Source organism: Zootoca vivipara, chromosome 4 (genome assembly GCF_963506605.1).
Source record: "Zootoca vivipara chromosome 4, rZooViv1.1, whole genome shotgun sequence".
In the NCBI taxonomy this organism is placed as follows: domain Eukaryota; kingdom Metazoa; phylum Chordata; class Lepidosauria; order Squamata; family Lacertidae; genus Zootoca; species Zootoca vivipara.
Genome location: NC_083279.1, coordinates 83,979,888 through 84,001,207, shown reverse-complemented (window position 1 = coordinate 84,001,207; position 21,320 = coordinate 83,979,888). Strand labels below are relative to the sequence as shown.

General features: G+C 38.9%; 1 protein-coding gene across 3 annotated transcripts in view; it reads left to right on the top strand.

Annotated features, from left to right (window-relative positions):
• DYNC2H1 (dynein cytoplasmic 2 heavy chain 1) overlaps positions 1-21,320 on the top strand; it is a 151,362-nt gene that overhangs the window by 91,041 nt on the left and 39,001 nt on the right. For all 3 annotated transcript variants that reach the window (XM_060273859.1, XM_060273857.1, XM_060273858.1), the window contains 12 exons: positions 2,131-2,196; positions 3,900-3,950; positions 4,735-4,812; positions 6,048-6,179; positions 8,088-8,160; positions 9,754-9,914; positions 11,198-11,323; positions 11,982-12,092; positions 12,763-12,918; positions 14,062-14,137; positions 18,276-18,487; positions 19,232-19,336. In XM_060273859.1, coding sequence (XP_060129842.1) covers positions 2,131-2,196; positions 3,900-3,950; positions 4,735-4,812; positions 6,048-6,179; positions 8,088-8,160; positions 9,754-9,914; positions 11,198-11,323; positions 11,982-12,092; positions 12,763-12,918; positions 14,062-14,137; positions 18,276-18,487; positions 19,232-19,336 — 1,347 coding nt within the window. The remainder of the gene's footprint in view (positions 1-2,130; positions 2,197-3,899; positions 3,951-4,734; positions 4,813-6,047; positions 6,180-8,087; positions 8,161-9,753; positions 9,915-11,197; positions 11,324-11,981; positions 12,093-12,762; positions 12,919-14,061; positions 14,138-18,275; positions 18,488-19,231; positions 19,337-21,320) is intronic.

The window sequence follows — 21,320 nt, the reverse complement described above, 5'->3', positions numbered from 1 at the left end:
AGGTACCACTGTAGAAGCAACAGAGCTTCACCCTCCTGCGGCTTGAAGTGTAGTTCATATTCAGGGCAACCAAGGCAGTTTCAAACCAAAGTCTGCTGCCAGATTTAAATGGGTCGAAATGCTTAGGTTCATCTAGCAATTTCTGGAGCTGCTCAGCACTTTTGCTGCCGTGATTTCTTTTGGTGGACAGCTAATCCTTAAACATTTTCTTTAAGGTGTTTTTATTTATTTTCTAGATTATTTGTTACGTTATTAGCATCTGTCAGAAGAAAACCTCAAGCTACCCCAACAATTGAAAGCAAGCTTTTCGGTTCAGTACAGTAGCTAAGACTGTCTAAGGAGGCTGCTGTTGTTCATTATCCCCATCTTTGCACCAAGTCCACTGTGCTCTGTTCTAGTCCCCTTGAACGGAATGGGGTTGCTTTTGGAAGACTGGAGTTTTCCTTCACCAACCTAAATAGTTACGCTGTTGTCAGCATGTTATATATGTTGTCAGCATGCTATATGGCACTGCATTACCACAGAAGTTGAATGAAATAGCACATTCCAAGCACTTCATAATATACAGTATATGAGAGATTTCTTGTTTTCAAAATCTCCCCTGAAGAGCAGAAGATGAATGGAAGGTTAAACATATAATTTTGTGATATCAAAATGAATTATTACCATTTGCTTTTGTTATGATGGTGCTTTATATCACCAACACTGCTGCATCTGACCCTTTGTTTCAGCTGGGTACTGTAGATGAATTTAAAATGCTGCTGGTTAGCTCTGAAAGTGAATTCATTGAAAAACTATAAATTAGTAGTTAGGGATTTATGTAGTTGCTTGGTTCAGAAATGAGCTAGTTCAATTACCCTTTCACTTCAGCTGATATACGGCTGTAATGTAACACTGTGTACTGCACTGACACTGTAGCCATTCAATATTAAAAGATTTCCAAGCCAAAGTTACAAGTCTTTGTGTATTACAAAACTAATTAATTAGATCTGTTTTCCATCTTTCATATCATTTTCGAAATCATTGCATGCCACACTTAAAGACATAGTAACCACATTAACAGTAACAGACTAAAATGGGACATATGTTCTTTTTCACAGAAATGAATAATTTGAAGCACAATTCAGATTCTGAATAAACACAACCTTAGTTGGCATTAACCAATGGTTATAGTTTGTTGTAACTGCTCAGCCACTGGTAAGGCTGTTGGGGAAAATATCTGCGCAAGAGGGGAGAGAGGAACATGTGATCATACAGCATGTTCTCTTAAACTTGATTTAAGAAATAAAGAGAGCAGTCTTATGCACAAGAAGCTGGCATAAAGTACGCTGGTGTAAACTAAGCCAGTGTAAAGTTACATCAGATCCAAAACCCATTCAACAGAGAGACTGCTGCTGCTGCTCTGCCTAAAGCTCTGATCCCACCCCTGCCATGTCAGTAGAGATATTCCTTAGAAGTGACTAAGAGCTAAACAAGACATGATTGTCACATAGTTTGGGGTTGTGTTTATTTTTTCTTTCTCCATTGGGAATATGTAATCTGGATAAGGACTATGGTGTAATTGGATTTAAGCCTTAACTCTTAGCTCCTATTCAATGGGATGAAAGCTCTTATTGGCATCAATAGCTTTCCCCTCATTATGAATAGGAAGTGTGTGAGGCAGTTGTGATTGGGACCATGGTGGGAGCGAAGAGTTAATTAAAGCAGGCTTCGTCAACCTTGGCCCTCCAGATGTTTTTGGCCTACAACTCCCATAATCCCTAGCTAGCAGGACCAGTGGTCAGGGTTGATGGGAATTGTAGTCTCAAATCATCTAGAGGGCCAAGGTTGAGGACGCCTGCTTTAACTCTTCGCTCCCACCGTGGTCCCAATCACAACTGCCTCACACACTTCCTATTCATAATAGCCTTCACACCACACTCCCAAACTGACTTGATGAAAGGAAAATGAGCTACATCTAGTTTCACCCTCAAAGTATGTCGCCAGTTCTCTGAAAATAATATATGGTCTTATAATTAACATTGCCTTTAGTTCCTGTGCATCTATGGAAACTAAATTATAGGGTTTAAATTCCTAGAAAATGTAGCCTAGCATACTGTTCTTGATGTATCTAACTTTTTGTTATTGTAGGCTGATCAACTGATGTTTGCATTGCATTTTGTGAAAGGCATGCATCCTGAACTTTTTCAAGATAATGTAAGTGATATGGGAATGCTTCCTTTTACATTTGAATGATTTGATAAGCAGAAAATAAATATAAGCACTAGAATATCTTCCAGCTACCCAGCTAAGTTTAAAAATAAACATAACAAATACAATGCTTTCCCTAAGGACACTGGGACATCTTGTAACATCCCAAATGGATGTTCCTCTGACAGGTTTAATGTCTGATGAAATATTGCCACAGGATATGAGAGATCCACATGACAAAATGAAATGGTGGTGTGCAGAGTTTGTGATTCCTTGGCACTATCAGCCCTTAGCTATCTCCACATTTTGCTAGAACAGCTGTGTGTTATGGGTGTGAGATCTTTTAGAAGTTACTTATGATTACATAATATATGGCTAAAAATTGACATGTAGCTTCAAAAACAACAACAACATATGAAACAAATGTAGCTGCCACTAGTCCTCCATGTGTTTGGGGGAAACTATTCAGGATATTCCTAAAGGGGTACTTAAGGAAAGCAAAGATGATAACACAGAGGGTTTTTTCATCAACAAAGATGAGATAAAAATTTCAATAATTCCTTTCCAGATTGCAATATAAGCTTTGTGATTCCACATGTAGTAGACTTCTCTGGTTCAGACAGTACAAAACTGGCAGACCTTGTCTCAGTGGCCTTAGCTTGCTCAATAGATGGTTTTGAGACTAGCAAGAAGGGTATCTTTCCAATGATTCCAGGCCTGCTCTGGTTGGGAGAGAAGATTGTCTCACAGCACTAGTAGGAGCAGTCTACCTCTGACTAATGGGATCAGGGGTGGCCAACTCCCAAGAGACTGCGATCTACTCACAGAGTTAAAAACTACCCCCTTTTGGGGGCTTCAGGTCAAAGTTGTTGAGATTTTTTAAAGGAAGAAGGCCCATTTTGGGGGGGTTCGGGTCAAAGTTGTTGCGTTTTTTCAGGGAGGAGGTAAAATGTTGAGCTTTTTTAAGGGGAGCCACAGTTCAGCTTCTTTGGGGGAGCCAGTGATCTACCAGTGATCTACCGCAGACGTCCAGTGATCTACCGGTAGATCACGTTCTACCTGTTGGACATGCCTGCTATAGATGTTCCAGCTCAAATGTTCCCTGGAACTGTCACCAGTGCCACCAGTCTCCTTCATACTGACCTCCTGATCCAAGAATCTCAGGAAGTAGCTAAGAACAAAATTACAGCTGGATGTAGGATGGGCTTAGCTGCTCCCTTGCCTGCCACCTCTGCACTTCAAATTCTTTCCACATTTCTCTTCCTTTTACAGGGTTCCAAACACATATGCTTTTGTCATTGCTAGCCAATAATTGTCACATTCACATGTAATGCTGAACCAGGAATGAGCCTTAACAAGTGATGCATCACACTCTCACGCTCCCTACTCCTCCTTGCACATGACTAGGACTTCTACCGAGTTACTTTCAAGCACAGTGCTAAACTGAGATTATTTTAATAGTTTAACTAAATTCAGGAGAAGTGCTCCTCCTGTCTACACTACAGGAGGAGAGCAGAGGTGTGTCATTTCACTTGGGCTTTTTGAGGCTTTTTCATGTTTTAGCATTACACGTGAACTGGGGCATTACATTTCTTAGGTCCCTTTGAAAATGTAATACTGTACTCATTTCATTTTGGGTTTCAGAATTTACACTTACGTACGTTATGCTTTAGCATATTTTAACTTGGTTTCCTTTCATTATTTTATAGGAATGGGACACATTTACGGGTGTGATCATTGGAGACATGTTACGAAAATCCGTGAGTCTTAATGGATATTTCTTATAAAAAGTAGTACGCTATAGCTTCCAAATGCCGTATACCTCCGTGGCCCGAGGCTTCAGACCTTAAAACATTGGAACTGTTTTGTGCTGATGAGAATTTCGGACTTTAACCCCAAGTGGGTACTTGATTGGGCCAAACCAGTAGTTCAAGTTCCTGTCAAGGGTGACTCCTTCTGACCACTCCAGACAAGTTGAGATTCCAAATATCATAGGAAGTGGAGATTGCTTTTGTAGTGATTTCATAAGACTTAGCAATGTTGAAGAGCTTTATTAAGAGAGATCCCTACGATAGAAAATAGGTGTTACTCATGAGATCACAGATATCATTTTGAAATTAGAACTAACCCTGCCCCCCCAGGACTGATTGAAGGAGAAAAAATCCTCTAAAGCATGCGTGATTAGGGTATGTTCACATCACTTGTTTTCAATTTTAGGTGTGCGAGTACAGGTAGTGAAATATATGGATATTTCTGAGGCACATTACAAGCAATCAATATAGAAAAGCAATGATCAAAAGCTATGAATGATTATGCATTTTTATAACTCCCCCTTGTGTCATCTTCTCTACTGCACCTTTCCACTGCAAATATGCATTTTCAAATTATTTTGATTTCAATGAAGTAAAGTTGAGATATGCCTAACACTGCCTTTGAAACCAGTGGAAAGTTAAAATGTTTCGATTTTACTGTGCTATACCTTAAAACTTGCCGGTATATGTGAAACATTTTCAAAATACAGTAATCTGTTCTTGTTCTATTAAGGATTCCCAAAAAAGCATTAGAGACCAGATTCCTTCTTGGATTGAACAGGAAAGAGCATGGGTGGTAGCAACGCTAAAGGTATTATTTCAGTTGACGTTTTCTTCAAAAATGAGTTTAACGCTAAGAAAATTGGTGTTTGCTAATATGATCGGATTAGTTCATTTAAATTTGACTATTCCAAAATGAATTCTTCACTCACTCCCTTGCATTAAAACCACACCCATAAATATATTTTCATTCTGTAGAGTGGCCTGCCTTTTCTAGATAATAATGCAGCAGTTGATCTAGTATTGTTGAGGTTCAGTTATATATGTTTATATGTAACATGTACCCTTGACTTTTCAGAATGTTTTCTCTGTAGTCCTTGTTTTTCTTCCTCATTTCTCAGTTTACCAGAACAGGATGAATTGCATTAATTAAGTAATATATTAACAGAAAAATTATACAAGTACAAAATAATAATAATAATAATAATAATAATAATAATAATAATAATAATAATATGCTGCCCATTTGACTGTGTTGCCCCAGCCACTCTGGGCGGCTCCCAACAAAATATTAATAACACAATAAAGCATCAAAAATTAAAAACTTCCCTATGCAGGGCTGACTTCAGATGTCTTGTTTATTTCCTTGACACCTGATGAGAGGGTGTTCCACAGGCTCTTGTCTGGTTCCCTGTAACTTCACTTCTTGCAGTGAGGGAACCACCAGAAGGTGCTTATATTAAGGCGCTGGGAAGGTTGAAGGCACTGTAAATCAGCATACCAATTTTGGTGGCCAAATTGCTATGCATTATTTGTGGCTTGTGTGTGTGCATGCATGCATTTCCTGGGAAAGTTAGTCACACCTTTGAGCTGTTTTCAGTTTGACTGGTATTGTAAAAAATTACTAAGTTGTTAATTTTATGAAACAATGCATTTTTAGAAATGGGACATTTTCCATGGAAAACTATAGCAGTGGAACAATTCTGCTCCTCATCACTAGTGATGCTGTGGGATTATGCATGGGGTATAGCTTCCATTTCACTAGAAATATATGTAAATGGGACCACATTCTTAAATTAGCAGTGGTCTTATAACTGGCATATTGTTTTGACACATTGGGTACATTATAAGCCACATGAGTGCACTTCTTTAGAAATCAATGAAAAAAGTTACTCCTAAGTAGCTTGTTAAAGGGCTGCAAAGAAAGGATTGTTCAACAATTGCAATTATATGACAGTTTATTCAAATTATTCCTTGTTCAGCTATTAAAAATAGATCACTACTTTTTTTGCTGTTAAATATAAAACTTGCACAATTGTTCTTCAGATCTCTCTTCCAAATCTGTATCAGACCATTTGCTTTCAAGATGCAGCTCTATGGCAGACTTTCTCACGGAGTTCAATGTGTGAACAAGATTTTCCATCTATTATTGCAAACAGAATCTCACTCTTTCAACAGGTATACTTTGATATTTCCTTATTTAAATATTAGACCACAATCTAGCTAAATGTGGCCGTTGCAGCCATGTTCAATGAAACTACTCATCCTTAGTCTCATTGAAACCAGTGCAAGAAGTTTGTCATTGCTAAAATACCATTTGCAATGGAACTTTGTCAAAATTAAATTTGGTGTTTTAATATATAATTTTATTATGGCTTGAAGGTTTTTTTAACGAGTAGCAATTAAACAAAGACAATTACTGGTGGCTAGCACTGTAGACCACAATTCATTCAAAGCAGACTTATTCAAGCTTCACAGTGTAACCAACAATATAAAAATACCCAAGACAGTATAACTGTTAAGTGTGCAAAGTACTACCAGGGCTATAGGTTCAGATCTATGTTGTACTGTGTATGTGTGGCCACTGTTCTCTAGATGTTTATAGGTGAAGATCCATAGATCATTGGTAGATCATCCATGCTTTGCATATCTTCAAATCCGCAATTTCCAGAGTGCTCTGCCAACAAGCATTTATCCTTGTTTGCCTCCATAGCACACTGCCCCCCTTTTAGCATCAGCCTGATTTTTCCATGGTGCTTTGGAAATTAGTATTATGTTCTCAACTGGGCACTAGGGCAAATGCTTGTGCATTTCAGCCCTTGCTTTGTTGTTGTTGATTTGTGTGGTTTGTGAATTAGCTATGTTCTTACAGTGAGTGCTACAATGTTTCCTTTTCCCCTGCAATGCTGCTGTTTTGTCAGCTTCTACCAGCTACCTCAGATTGCCATATTGTAAAGAGAAAGGACTGGAAGCATTGACTGACTGATCAACAGAATTAATAGATTAATGTATTAGTCACATATTAAAAACTGCCATTTTAATTGATTTTAATTGGAACTGTCACTTGTGAGAAGGTTATCAGTGCTGATGGAACTGTTAAAATTACTTTTTTTAAAAAAATCAGGCACTATTTAAAAAGATGATCTGTTCATTTTAGAAAAATAAAGCACTCTTAGAAAAATAAAGCACTCTTTCTGTTAAATGCTTTTAAATCTCACCAACAGCTCAACAATTGGTGTTTATTTTAGTTGCTTAACTTCAAAAGTCAATCACCCAGAAAGCATACCTTAATTGGTTGACAAGCCTAGAAATACTGCAGAATTTATATTGAATTGAGATGATGCAAAAACATCTGCTGTATCAAACCTAAAATATCTAGTCCAGGTCTCTTTACTGCCATGGTGCCTAGCCAGATGTTTCCAGGACTAACATTGATAAGTCATGTTAATAATAATTTACTGCTGTCCTCCACATACACCATCAACTGATATTCGATGCCATTCTGAACATGAATATTCCATTACAGTTGTAATAACTAATACCCATTTGCAGATCCAATATCCTTAAAAAAACCATCCAAATTGATTGCCATCAGCACATCGTGTGGCAGAGAATTTGACAGATTAACTCTCTTGCTCTCTTACCTGTCCTGAATCAAGCACAAATTATTTTCATTGAGTGCCTCCTATTACAAAGAACCTGAACGTACAAGTACAGATTTTTTTTTTAAAAAAAAAAACCCTATAACCTCAAAATAACACAGACCAAACAACATCAGCATTATATCTTATCTGGAAAGTAACTTCGTCTAGTTTTATTTAAAAGCTCATATTTTAAAAAGCATACCTAGTTTCTTTTAAAGATTTCCGTATTATATTTTCCTCCCCTAGCAGGAGGATGGTGCAGGGCAAGGAGAGGGGGGAATTCCCTCTGTGCTAATGTGAATCCTTGCGCTTGTGTAAATCATGTGGTAATAATCACCATCGTCAATTGGGAAGAACTGGGCTCAGGGCGGCTAACATCAAAAAATGCACACTGGTATTTGATAATATGTTGGAATTTTAATGCGACTATATTTGTTTAAAGGTCCTTGTGGTCCAAGCTGTCAGGCCAGATAGACTACAGAGTGCAATGGCCCTTTTTGCATGTAAAGCTCTGGGTAAGTTGATTGTTATTTAGAACAACATGAGGTAAAAAACAATTATACCTTGATTCTGGTATGGGTACTATATATTCCAAAGCACATGCATATCCCTATGCAGAGAACCATATGCACATTTAGGTGCTGCATACAGTTTTTCTTTCTGATCCAGTAGCTGAGGCAACATGTGAAGCCATTTTTGAAAACTAAAATCCAGGCAGTGGCTCAATGGGAGGGGAAATGAGAAAGCGGGGAGTTGATTCAGTAGTACCGCAGAACCAGATTCTGTCTGATGTGAAGAGTCATGTGTACCTACATGTGGAAAACTCAAAGGTTAAGGATTAGAACATGGGGACTTAAGCTGAAGAACCCCAAGAAAGAGGCAAAATGAAAAATGTGCTTTCCTGTCCCCCAAATTCCTTAGCCACCCTTGCTGGCTCTGGTCAGCGCTCATGCAAGCTTATGGCTAGAATTACATCTGCTGGATTAATCCTAATCTTCTAGCAGCTTCTGTGTTTGAAATAAGTGTTTGGCTCCTCCAAATATTCTTGGCCCTGGTCAATGTTTTATTTCTAGTGCTGTCATTGGGTAGGGGCCAGGAAACTTGACCCTTTGTTTTTTGGACTCTCTCCTCATCCTCGCCCCCAACCTGGTAATCCTTAAATGTCTGCTGCCTTGTAAATGACTCTTTTTTTATTACTGCTATTGTATTATTAATTTATTGATATTGATATTATTGATGCCCCACTGGTGTTGTTAAACATTGTTAAAATGTTATTTGGAGTCTGCTCAGGATATCTTCCTAGGAATCTATCCCCTCCCCTTATGCCCATGAACCAATTTTTGCAGCAGCTTTGTTTCTATTTTCATTTTTAAAAAGGCAGCTCTTGTCGCTATTCTCATTATTGCCTTTTCTGTTCATCTTTCTACATGGTAACAATCTGTCATTAGAATCTAAGTGTGCGCTTACCCATGATTTTTTTTTCAGGAAAGCCTGAAAAATGCCCATCAGACACACTAAGCAGGAAGATGTAGTTTCTTAAAACACTGACAAGCAAATGGCCTGACAGTTGTAACACAGTAGTTCTGCACATGAGTTGGCTTTTTTATGACTGGTTTTTGCTGGTGTTAGAGTTTACTTGGAGGTTGTGTACATTTTTAACATATCACTATACCTTTTACCATTCTCGCTTCATTTTACTAATAGAGGTGATGTGATTCGTAGTGTTCAAGTTCTAAAATGTATCTCCTTTTCAGCTCTAGTATTCGTGTATATGAACTCAAGAGTTGAATTATGGTATTTTTAGCTACAGTAATATGTTTCCAATACAGGCACTTTTATCACCAGCTTCAACATTACTAGAAAGGAAGGTCAATATCCATGACAGTATCCACCCTGTTGTAGTTTACTGTCTGATTTTTGCAATATGATTTTCTATAACAAGGTATTTTATAGATCAAAGATCTATGTTTTGTTTGAAGTGAAGTTGGGAACTTGGGAAACTAGTCTGTTCCAACCACTGATGCAAAGAGGTAGCTACTCAGAATGCATTCCCAATTTTACTGGTATTTTAAAAATTTTTATATATATATGTATTTGTCCATTTCTAGGGATCAAAGAGTTGTCACCTCCTCCACTGAATCTGAAACGCTTGTATAAAGAAACGCTAGAAATTGAACCTATCTTGATCATTATTTCTCCTGGTGCTGATCCTTCTCAGGAATTACAAGAACTTGCAAGTGTTGAAAGAAATGGGGAGTGCTACCATCAGGTAAGTTTAATGTCAGTGCATTAAAAAGCCCACAAATTATTTGCATGGTAAGGGTTCATGCAGGCACATGCCAAGCTTGTCTGATGCCCAGGGCCAGGAGCATTGTTAGAATAAAGTGGCCAATCCCTGGCAGGCCCCCCTGACCAGCTTAGCCCTCAGAGCAATAAGAATATTATAGATGGCTAGACCTGTTTACTTATTTAGTAGATTTATATACTGTACCACTTTTTGCTGTTTTCAAATTGGTTTACAATATAAAAGATTTAATATTATATCAAAAATAAAGCAATTTTAAGTCAACTTCAAAACTAATGAAACCCTAACAGAACAAATCAAGCAGCAATAGGACAAAACAAGAGTTAGAAAAGTTTTCCTTGAAATGAGACATGATCTGGGGCTAAACAAGTCTCCTGGAGGAGGCCATTCCACAACAATTGAGGCAGCTACTGAAAAGGCTCTGGTCCTGGTGAATGCTAGTCTTTCTATTTTCAAATAATGTCATCTTTAGTATGACGCCAATAACAAATCTCAGAGCTAGGATGGGTGGGAATATTTGGGCAAAGATGTTGTGTGAGATAATCTGTGCCCTAAACATTTATCACTTTAAAACCAGCAGCTTGTATTGGGCCGGGAAATGCACTATTTTTATACAAGTTTTATTAATAAATATACTGGAATGAAACAGAAATCCTTTCTTGTTTGTCATATCTTCTTCTGAAAGTCTACTTTAATATATTTGGCTGCTAAAAACTAGATCTTCCAAATGGAAAGACGTACAACACTGTGCAAAGATTGATGGAAGCTGTGTTAACTTGCTATTGTGCTTCCCTCTAATAAAAATAAGTTGTAATGTGAAAAGGAAGGACCCTTTAACTTACACTGAAATAATTTTGTATACAATAAAAACAATACAATAAAAACACAGAACAAATGTATACAATAAATACATTTATTGTACAATAAATACATTTATTGTATACAATAAAAACACAGAACAAATGTAAATGAGACCAACAAAGCTGCAATCTGTCTCCATTAACTAGAGATGATGTGATCCAAAATTCACAAATTCACAAATCACTGCCAATAGCAATTCTAAACTTACCATATTGTGCATTTTCACAGTGTCATAGTGTGGGAATTCTGTTTATTTGAAAATCTCTCCAAGCAATCTATAAATAAAATTGGAGATAAAACACAGCTAAAACCCATTGTCCAATTAAAAAACGATACATAACACCACATATCCATGATAAACTAGAACATTTGATTGTCTTTTGTAGGTTGCTATGGGCCAGGGCCAAGCTGATCTAGCTATTCAGACTGTAAAAGAATGTGCACGAAATGGAGAATGGCTCTGCTTGAAGAATTTGCATCTGGTTGTGTCATGGCTTCCCATATTAGAAAAGGTAAGAGAATACACATGTTCAGCAGCAGATTAAGATCTCCAGAAGCCCTATGCATTGAATAGAATATGGTGCCTCCCCAATTTATTTATTTTTTGAAATACTAAACCATTGAAATACTATGCATTAAATTTCCTTAGGAAAAATATGACATATTTCAGCTGCTTAGAAAAATGTGCTGTGCTCCAAGGGCTCAAGCAACAAAAGAAGAGAGGAATCTGTTGGAAGCTGAGTTCAGACATAACCAGAAACTTTGTTTCCCCACCATGTGAATGAATCTGTGCAAACCTTGTGCTTCCATGCTTCCCAATGTTCTCCTGTTCTACATGGAACAGAAGATTGAAAGCTTTTGCTATGAGTTTTAAGATAACGGCAGTTCCCAATAACATTCATGGAAATTGTTTTTTAAAACAATAGTTTGTGACAACAAGCCAAGACTAAACCATAATTTCAGATCCTGGCTTAGTCCCACCCTTTGCTTAAGTCAACACTAAAATTCATCTGAAATTATTTTTGGATGAATAAGGCTTGTGCTTCCTCTAATACCTTTTGGTGTGTTAAAATATCAATTATTAGCCAAAGTTTTCAGACAGGAATCATGTGCATCAGTGGTATTGCTTAAATTTTTGTTTGTTTATATGAATACATTTCTTTTCTACAGGAACTGAATAATCTGCAACCCCAGCCCGGTTTTCGTCTTTGGCTGACTGCTGAAGTCCATCCTAAATTTTCTCCTATTTTGCTTCAATCAAGTCTGAAGATAACATATGAGGCAAGATTAAATTACCAGCGAATTTTTTTTGCCAGCGAAACATAGTGGGGAATTAACAAATAAATTGGCACCTAAAGCAACACATAGGGTTGTATTCTGAGTTATATGAGCAGATATCCAGTGAGGAATTTGGGGTTTCCTGTGCCTTCTTTCTCACTACAGCCCTTGAAAAACCTTTTCTGGGAGTTGGGGACCCTCAAGAAAGTTCTTGGCTATGAGGACTGCAGCATGAAGGGAGAATTGGCAAAAACCATTTGCAGTCAGATTGTGCAAGGGGGAAAACTTCTTGCACTCAGTTTTTGCCAGTTCGAAAGCATGTCAAAGTGCAAGTAGATAAATAGGTACCGCTCCAGCGGGAAGGTAAACAGCGTTTTTGCGCGCTGCTCTGGTTCGCCAGAAGTGGCTTAGTCATGCTGGCCACATGACCCAGAAGTTGTATGCTGGCTCCCTCAGCCAATAAGGCGAAATGAGCGGCGCAACCCCAGAGTCGTCTGTGACTGGACCTAACGGTCAGGGGCCCCTTTACCTTTATCTCCTTGTAGCTCTTTGTGTCCCTTGCTGTGTGTCTCAATGGGCTGTAGCGGGAAGGAGAGGACAGGAACGGTAAAGCCCTATTTCATGACTTCTGCTTGCAGATACAATTTTTATACTAAGACTTTTTCTTCCATAGGCACCTCCAGGCCTGAAAAAGAACTTACTGCGAACATACGAATCTTGGAGTCCAGAGCAAATTAGCAAAAAAGGCAATTTGTCTCGAGCGCATGCTCTCTTTAGCCTGGCTTGGTTTCATGCTGCATGCCAAGAAAGAAGGAATTATATCCCTCAGGTATGAGTCTTACTCATTGCTTATGTTTTATCTTGTTTTTCAGCTACTAATTGTTTCCTTTCATTTCAGATGTATTTTTTTATTTTAAAATAAATTGTGCACCTTCCCTTTCTTGATAGTAAAGATTGAACCATAAAGACCAGTGCTGAAAAAGTAAGGGGTGGGTGGGTAGATCTAATTGAATTCAGTGAACTTTTGTTTTTTGTAAGCTAACATTATTTCTGTTGTATGGGATAAACTTTGTAAAGAAACAGCTTGTTTCATATAATAGCTGTTGTTCCATGTCCACCTAACAGAAGATCCCATGATAAACCCCACTAGCTCCCACTGTTTACTTGTACTAAAATGAACTGTTATAATGTAGTAACGGGTTTGTTTTCCCAAACTGGAGTTTTGGTTGAAAGAAGCTGTTTTAAATGCTTGCAGGCCATGCAGCTGTAATAAATTCTTACAATTTGTTTGATTTGGAGCTATGCCTTGAGAAAGCTGTCCAGGGCAAGTTTGGGGATTTTTTTACCCCCACAAAATTGATACTTGCTCTTATTTTACTTTGGGAGGTCACCATGACTTAAATGAAACAAGACTCTTTCCTCACTTGCCAAAGCTAACCCTGCCTTGTTGACTTGTGCCCCTGTGATTAATTTGGATCTACAAATTTTTTCCCCGTGACACTTTTGAATATTAAAGCATTTGAAAATAACATTATTCCTCAATATTAAGGGGTTTTTCTTCTTCCCAAAATTCAAGCTAAAAGCATTGTAAATTAATTAAGATTTCTGGATCTCTGCATTGCTCAGAAACATTGTCTTGCATGTAGGGCCTGAATGGCATAGAAGTTCAGTGTGTTGTGTGTTTTCTGGGACAGCTAGCAGTCCTAGAAATCTGGGTGGTGGTAATCTATAGGTTAGCAGACTGTTTTGGAAGTTCTTTCGTTATTTACTGGTCAGCAATAATTCACTCAGACCTGTAGTATGTTTTTGGTCTAGGGTGCCTTAGTACTGTTTTCTTTTACTCTCTCTCTCTCTCTTTTTTTTTACAATGTTTCTGAAATTTCACATGGTACATAATTTTGAACATTTTCTTATCATCATATGGCCATGCACATTTAATAATGAGTAATAGAAACTGCCTTTTCTCTTACAGGGCTGGACCAAATTTTATGAATTTTCTTTATCTGATCTTCGTGCAGGGTATGACATTATTGACAGACTCTTTGAAGGTGAGTCGTCTTGTTCTCAGGGAACTCTGATTTCATTGTCTGACTTCGTTTTGCTAAAACCATAAATCCATGTGAGCTCCCCATATTTGAACTTAACAAGAAATGGAAGGCTAACAATTGTGGAAAAGGCTAGGGAAGCACCAAAGCCATTGATCCAAAATACTGTTTATTGTCCTAATTCAAAATAAGACTTTCCTTGGAGGGTGGTTTAAAACTAATTCTTAAATAGTTCACGAGCATATTTACATTAACAATTCATGAATTTTCTCTATATAAGAAAATATTTGGAAAAGAATGTGGCATTTTTTATAAAAATGTGAAGTTATTCAGATAACTTTGAATGAAGACTAATAATGGTTGACTTGTCACATGAACATAACTGCATCTATAACTGCAAAAAGGGCAAATAATTGACATATAAATTTGATCATGTCCAAAAGGATGCATTTAAACGTATCAGTACAAAGTTAATTAGAGGGTTTAATTATTTAAAACATGCTTCTCTGAAATATTAGGAGGTCATGATACTTAAGCCAGCTCAGTCTCAGTGTAGAAAGTTTGAGGATTTTGCTTCACTATATTCAACAGGCATGCTTGCTACCCCATTGCCTGACGGGGCAGGATATGACAGGGACGAACTTTTATTCACACTTAGCATGCGGTAAATTCTACTGCATTCCTTTCTGACTGAACAAGATTTTTACCATATTTTTTCCTTGGTTCACAATCTAATGGAACCACCTTCACCATTGGGGCCTGATGAGGACCTCAAGATCTCCTGCAATGATTTTGCAAAGTTTTTTTTGCAGATAAAGTCGCTCAGGATGGGGACAGGCTGCTTGCATGAGTGAAACCGACCACCTGGCCGCCCGCAACAGAGCCCAAACCCAAACCCCTGTGCATTCACTATCCATGTATAAGATGATCCCCAATTTTTGACTATTTTTAATAGCAAAAAACATTGTCTTATACACTGAAAAATAGGTAATTCTTTTAAATCTTGCAAAGAACTTGTTCCATTAGTTTAAGAGGAATGTGAAGTCCAGCTGGCTGTTACAGGAGGCTCTTTTTTGCCACTGCTGCAGCAGAGCCAGCAATAAGCATCTAGCTGCCTTGAGTGGGTTTTTTCTGCCTCTAAGGTCTCTTTGTCTAGTACAGCAAGATGCTTCTTTGAATACAAATAAAATATATGTCACAAGGCAACTGACTTTCCAAATTTACTGTTGTCAAAAGGACAGAATTTAATGAAATAGTTTTTTTTAAGTCTCCATTGTTGTTAAGTCTCTGAAAATATTTCAAAGCATTTATCATCATATACAATTTCTTTTTATCATGCAAAGTTTCTGCTTGACTTCCCACCCTTCCTTCCCTGATTTTATTTTTATTTTGACAAAGCAATAATAAAATAAAAATAAAAATGTGCACCCCACCCCCAAGACCATCCCATTGTAAGTATCCAGACTCCCATAATTTCAAGACCTCTTGTGATCCAGGGGTTCCCAAACTAAGGCCCGGGGGCCGGATGCGGCCCAATCGCCTTCTAAATCCAGCCCACGGACGGTCTGGAAATCAGCATGTTTTTACATGAGTAGAATGTGTCCTTTTATTTAAAATGCATCTTTGGGTTATTTGTGGAGCATAGGAATTTATTCATATATTTTTTTCAAAATATAGTCCGCCCCCCCCCCAAAAAAAAGTTTGCTGACCCCTGGAACTTTGACCCCTTTCCATTTTAACGGTACAAATTCTACGAATATCTTCCATATCTCTTCAAAATCATTTCTCCTGCATATTTCCCAACCTTACTAGCACATATTAATTTATCATTCATAGCTATAGCCCACACCTCCTTATACTATTCTTCCATTTTATATTCACCTTGCCCCTTCCACTTCCTATCTATAATAACTCATGCAGCTGTCAATAAATTTGTGAGCAAGTCCTCCATAGCCTGTGAACCTTCCACCCCGTCATAAATTGATAATGCTACCTCTGGACTTTCGTTCAACATTATTTAACCCAGTGTGAAATAGTTTTAAACTTCTCTGAGTATCCATGATGGGTGGAAAGAAGAAACCGCTCTCCCTCCCTGCCCAACACAGAAGTCAAGCTGCTGGAGACAATAGAGGAGCCTTTTGCTACTCAACAGCAAACACTGTTTCTGTGGCGAAGACTCTTCTTCCCAACACAGCATGGGGATGGCTAGATGAGGGGTGTGGATGTATAGGGGGATTCTTGAACACCTTACCATGCCTATCAGTATGAATCTTGGTGTGCCAGGCACTTCCTTTCACCTGGAAGCACTTTTCATTCCTCACCCATGTAACCAGTAAGATAGAAATTACTCGGCAACAAAAGGTAAAACACTCTTTGCGTCGGCCGGAATCCATTCACTGGTTGGGTATGATCTCATCAGGTGACGAGGCAGGAGAGCATAGAATTCTGTCACGTTTTTTCTCTCCTGCCATATGCTCAGAGGCCACGTTTTCTTGCTTCACATATTTTAAAGCCTAAAAATAACATTGGAAGTGGTTTCCAAGACTGAGCATAACTCAAAATAATGCCCAGGCCAGGGCGCTTCGAGGGATGTCCCTTCTTCAAGAAATACTGAAACATCAGGCAGCTCAAGTTCCCTCTGTGGGTACTATTCATCCCAAATCAGCAACTTCTCTGTAGCTAATCTAAGCTTCCACCCTGCGCATTATGTTGGAAGTTACACTATGGGAGGTTGGGCAGAGGAAGTTATCAGTGTGTACAGGCTGATGAGGTGGTGGGTTATTTGAAACTGAAGGCTTTAAGCCTCACTTCCAGAAAGAAAGAAAGAAAGAAACTGTCTCTAATGCCAAAACTCAAACCTGAAACAGGTAAAGATGCAAACACCAAAAAGTGTGGGGAAAGGGCATATCCCACAACTTCTCAAAAATCCCAGCCAGACTATTTTCCTCTGTCACACTTTTCTTCTCAACACATCTGAATATACCGGTAGGTCACTTGGAAATTAAACAGATAGCTGCCAAGATAGGCAGAGCCACAACAGCACATTAAAAAAACACACGGAGAAATTGTAAGTAGAAGGTTTGTGTTGAGAATGGGGAAGGAAGGTAAACAGGTAAGGAAAAAAGGAGTCCCCATTTGAAGTGTCTGTCTCTCCTTCCTACTGCACTTTGGAGAAGGGGAGGGTTCTAATGCTTTGGAAATATGCTCCAAGAAATTCTCTTTACATTCTCTTATTTGATATACAGTGGTACCTCGGTTTAAGAACAGTCTGGCTTAAGAACGATTTGGTTTACAAACTCCACAAAACTGGAAATAGTGTCTTGGTTTGAGAACTTTACCTTGGTCTAAGAACAGAATCCAAACAGTGGAAGGGCACCGGCATGATAACCATGTTCAAATATATTAAAAGATGCCATATAGAGGAGGGAGAAAGGTTGTTTTCTGCTGCTCCAGAGAAGCGGACACGGAGCAATGGATTCAAACTACAAGAAAGAAGATTCCACCTAAACACTAGGAAGAACTTCCTGACAGTAAGAGCTGTTTGACAGTGGAATTTGCTGGCAAGGAGTGTGGTGGAGTCTCCTTCTTTGGGGGTCTTTAAGCAGAGGCTTGACAGCCATATGTCAAGAATGCTTTGATGGTGTTTCCTGCTTGGTAGGGGGTTGGACTGGATGGCCCTTGTGGTCTCTTCCAACTCTATGATTCTATGACTTTCGGAACGGATTAAGTTCATAAACCGAGGTACCACTGTATAGATTTCACAACAACTCCCATGATCCCTAGCTAACAGGTCCAGTGGTCAGGGATGATGGGAATTGTAGTCCAAAACATCTGGAGGGCCGAAGTTTGGGGATGCCTGTTCTAGAGTGTATCCTCAGCTGCTGGGGATACTTATGATTTGCTATAAGGAAAGAGGGACTATTTGGCCTGGTCCTTCAGGCCAAAATGATTAAGGCTCCTTAGGGATCTATAATGGAGGTGATGTCATAGTTAAACGAAAACATTAGGTCATGTGCATAGACATCAGTCACTGCATGGCAGAATATATTTGCCCACTGTATTAAAGATTGGTTTAATGATGAAATCCGAAACCAAGCCATTGTGCCATATTTTTACATGCTTTTGATTTAATAATTTACAGGCGCCAAAGTTTTTCAGTGGGAATTCGTGCATGGCTTATTGGAAAATGCTATTTATGGAGGTCGTATAGATAATTACTTTGATATGAGAGTCCTTAGATCATACCTGGAACAGTTTTTTAATTCCAGAGTCATTGCTGACTCAAATTTCCGGGGCAAGAAGATGAGCAGATTTCCATATTCCATCACTCTCCCTAGCTCCTGCAATATATTGGTGAGTATGTGTCCCTTCTTATCAGATGTTAAAATAATATTAATTTTCTCTGGCTTTATTAAATTGGCAGGTGATTATGCTTCTTGTTGCTTAATTGTGGACCAATTTTAGTACTATTAAAGACTTGTTTTATTATGGCTGCTGGCATGCTGAAAGCTGACCAGAACTGAGAGAATCTCAGACTTAGAGACTTATAGCTACCTTATTCTGTCAGAACTAGTAGTACAACTATAAAAAATACAAAAGCTGGGCTCGTGATTTTTTGGATTGTGGGTAATCATCGGACATCTTTTTCTGATTTGAGCACATGATAACTTGCATTTTAAAAACAACTCTTGTTGTTTTACTGTTAATCACCACATTATTCTAAGAATTTTTACTCAGAAGTAAATTGAATTGAGCTCACTCAGACTTACTCCCAGGGAAATGTATATAGGATTACAGCCCTAATTATTTTATTGTTAGTTACTTTATTATCAAGTTTAAACTTATTAAGTTAAAAAAAATTGTGTCACTTTGATTGACTAATAATAGTAACCATATCTAAGAGCACATTCAAAATTACATATTTATTAGTGTATTCAGAACTCAGCTGGCTAAGAACATAACTAAAAGACTGAAATCTAAATCCGAAATTTATTTCCAAAGTATATTACCCACATGTTTCCCTTCCTTTTATGAAAATAAGAGTGCTCAGAGATTTTTTAAATAACATATTGAATACCAGTTTTCCCTTTTGCATAGGATTACCGTCATGTTATTGAAAGTCTTCCAGAAGATGATAAACCTGATTTCTTTGGCTTGCCTGCCAACATTGCTCGCTCATCTCAACGAATGACCAGTTCTCTAGTAAGCATTTGTTTGTTTGTTTGTTATCAAGATGTCAAATGTCACTTGCTAAAAAGATCATATCTGTTCAAAAAGAAATCTTACAGGGTTCACTGTGATAGTGAGATCTATTGCTTCCAGGTTCATTCCCTTTTTAGGGAAAAGTAAGGAAACTAATTTATTCTGAGGGATAATTGATCAAAGGTGATGAGATTCAAGCATCTGATGCCTCTTCATACTCAGAACAGTTGTGTTGAACCTGTGTTGTATAGACCATGCTGATCCTATGAATATAAGGAAGGTGTTTGTTGCTTCTTCTGTCTTATCCAGGACTCTATATATAGAAGTAACTTCTCTCTTCATATGAGGAGGAAATCTTATCTGTTAGTGGAGTCATGGACATGCCCTTTGCTATAGATTTGGAGAACTTTAGTTCTCTCATGTTGATATATCACAGTAATGGAAAGTGTGATGATAAAGACCCCTTTCTGTAATTTTGTGAAGATTTCACTCCACGTGATATTAGTGGTAGCCCAGCTACCTAGAATCTTATGAAATGATATGCTATCAAATATTAGTTAGTTTTTATTGAATATTTCCAATTAAACTTAGCAGGCAAAACATTCCCCATGTGAATTGTTTGTATAACTAGCTAGAATATGTCCCAGGTACATTGGAAGAACCACACTAAGGAATAAACTTAGAACATATGACACAGAGCCAGATCTATGGCCAGAAAATGGAAAATAGTTATCAGTTTTACAGTGAAATCATATGTCTGTCTACTCAGATGTAAGTCTCACTATGTTCAGTGGGGCTTAGAACCAGGTGAGTGTGGGGGGGATTGCAGCTTTATTTTAGGATACAAAAAGGGGGTTGCAGCTAGAAAAACCATCTTCCAATACATATTTTCTAACTCTGAACCTTAAATGTGCTGAGCTAACTTTTCCTAAAACAAAATACAGTGGTACCTCGCTAGACGAATGCCCTGCTAGATAAATTTTTCGCTAGACGAATGGGTTTGGCGATCAGAGGTTGCCTCGCAAGACAAATTCGTTTTGTGAAAAATTCATCTTGTGAATCGCGGTTTCCCATAGGAATGCATTGAAATTCAATTAATGCGTTCCTATGGGCAATAAATAAATAAATAAAAGTTCAATGTATTCCAATGGGATTCGCTAGACGAATTTTTCGCAAAACAAATTGACTCACAGAAGGAATTAAATTCGTCTTGCGAGGCACCACTGTACTATCATGTAGAAGGTACTTCAACTATTTAATGATAGACAATTAGAAGCTTGCAGGCTGGACAGATGGGAGCCAGAGCTATGCCACATTTCTGCTAGAAGGCTGTGGCTATGGAAGAAGCAAAACCCTCTTGGGGTGTTAATGCTGTGAACCCCTCCATCATAGGCTCAGGTTGTATATGTGTGTGCGTGTAAATAAGCCATCCTATATAATAATGTCCAAGTTGTCCCTGCGTCCAGTTGTCCCGTGTGTCCCTGGGGTACTGCGCATGTACCCCAGAGACACAGGGATTGGACGGAGGGACAACGGCCAACCGCCGCTCCGCCAACCGCCGTTCCGAAGCCCAGTCTCATGCTGGAGGTGCGCGGCGAGGCGGCGGGGGAAAGAAGCGCTCCCCCCGGCAGCCTTGCCGCGCACCTCCGGCATGGGACGGCGCTTCTTCGGCCGAAGCAGCAGCGGGCGCCGAGGGAAGCCGGCTTTGGCTTGGCGGCGGCGGGAAGAAGAGGAGGAATTCCTCCTCTTTTTCCCACCGCCGCCAAGCCAGTCCCCAAGCCGAAGTGCGGCGCGGTGGGGGCTTTTCGCTGTTTGACTTCCCGGAGTGAAGGGGGAGGCAAACGGTAAAAAGCACCCGCCGCGCCGCACTTCGGCTCGGGGACTGGCTTGGCGGCGGCGGGAAGAAGGGGAGGAATTCCTCCCCTTCTTCCCGCCGCCGCCAAGCCAGTCTCCGAGCCAAAGTATGGCGCGGCGGGTTTTTTCG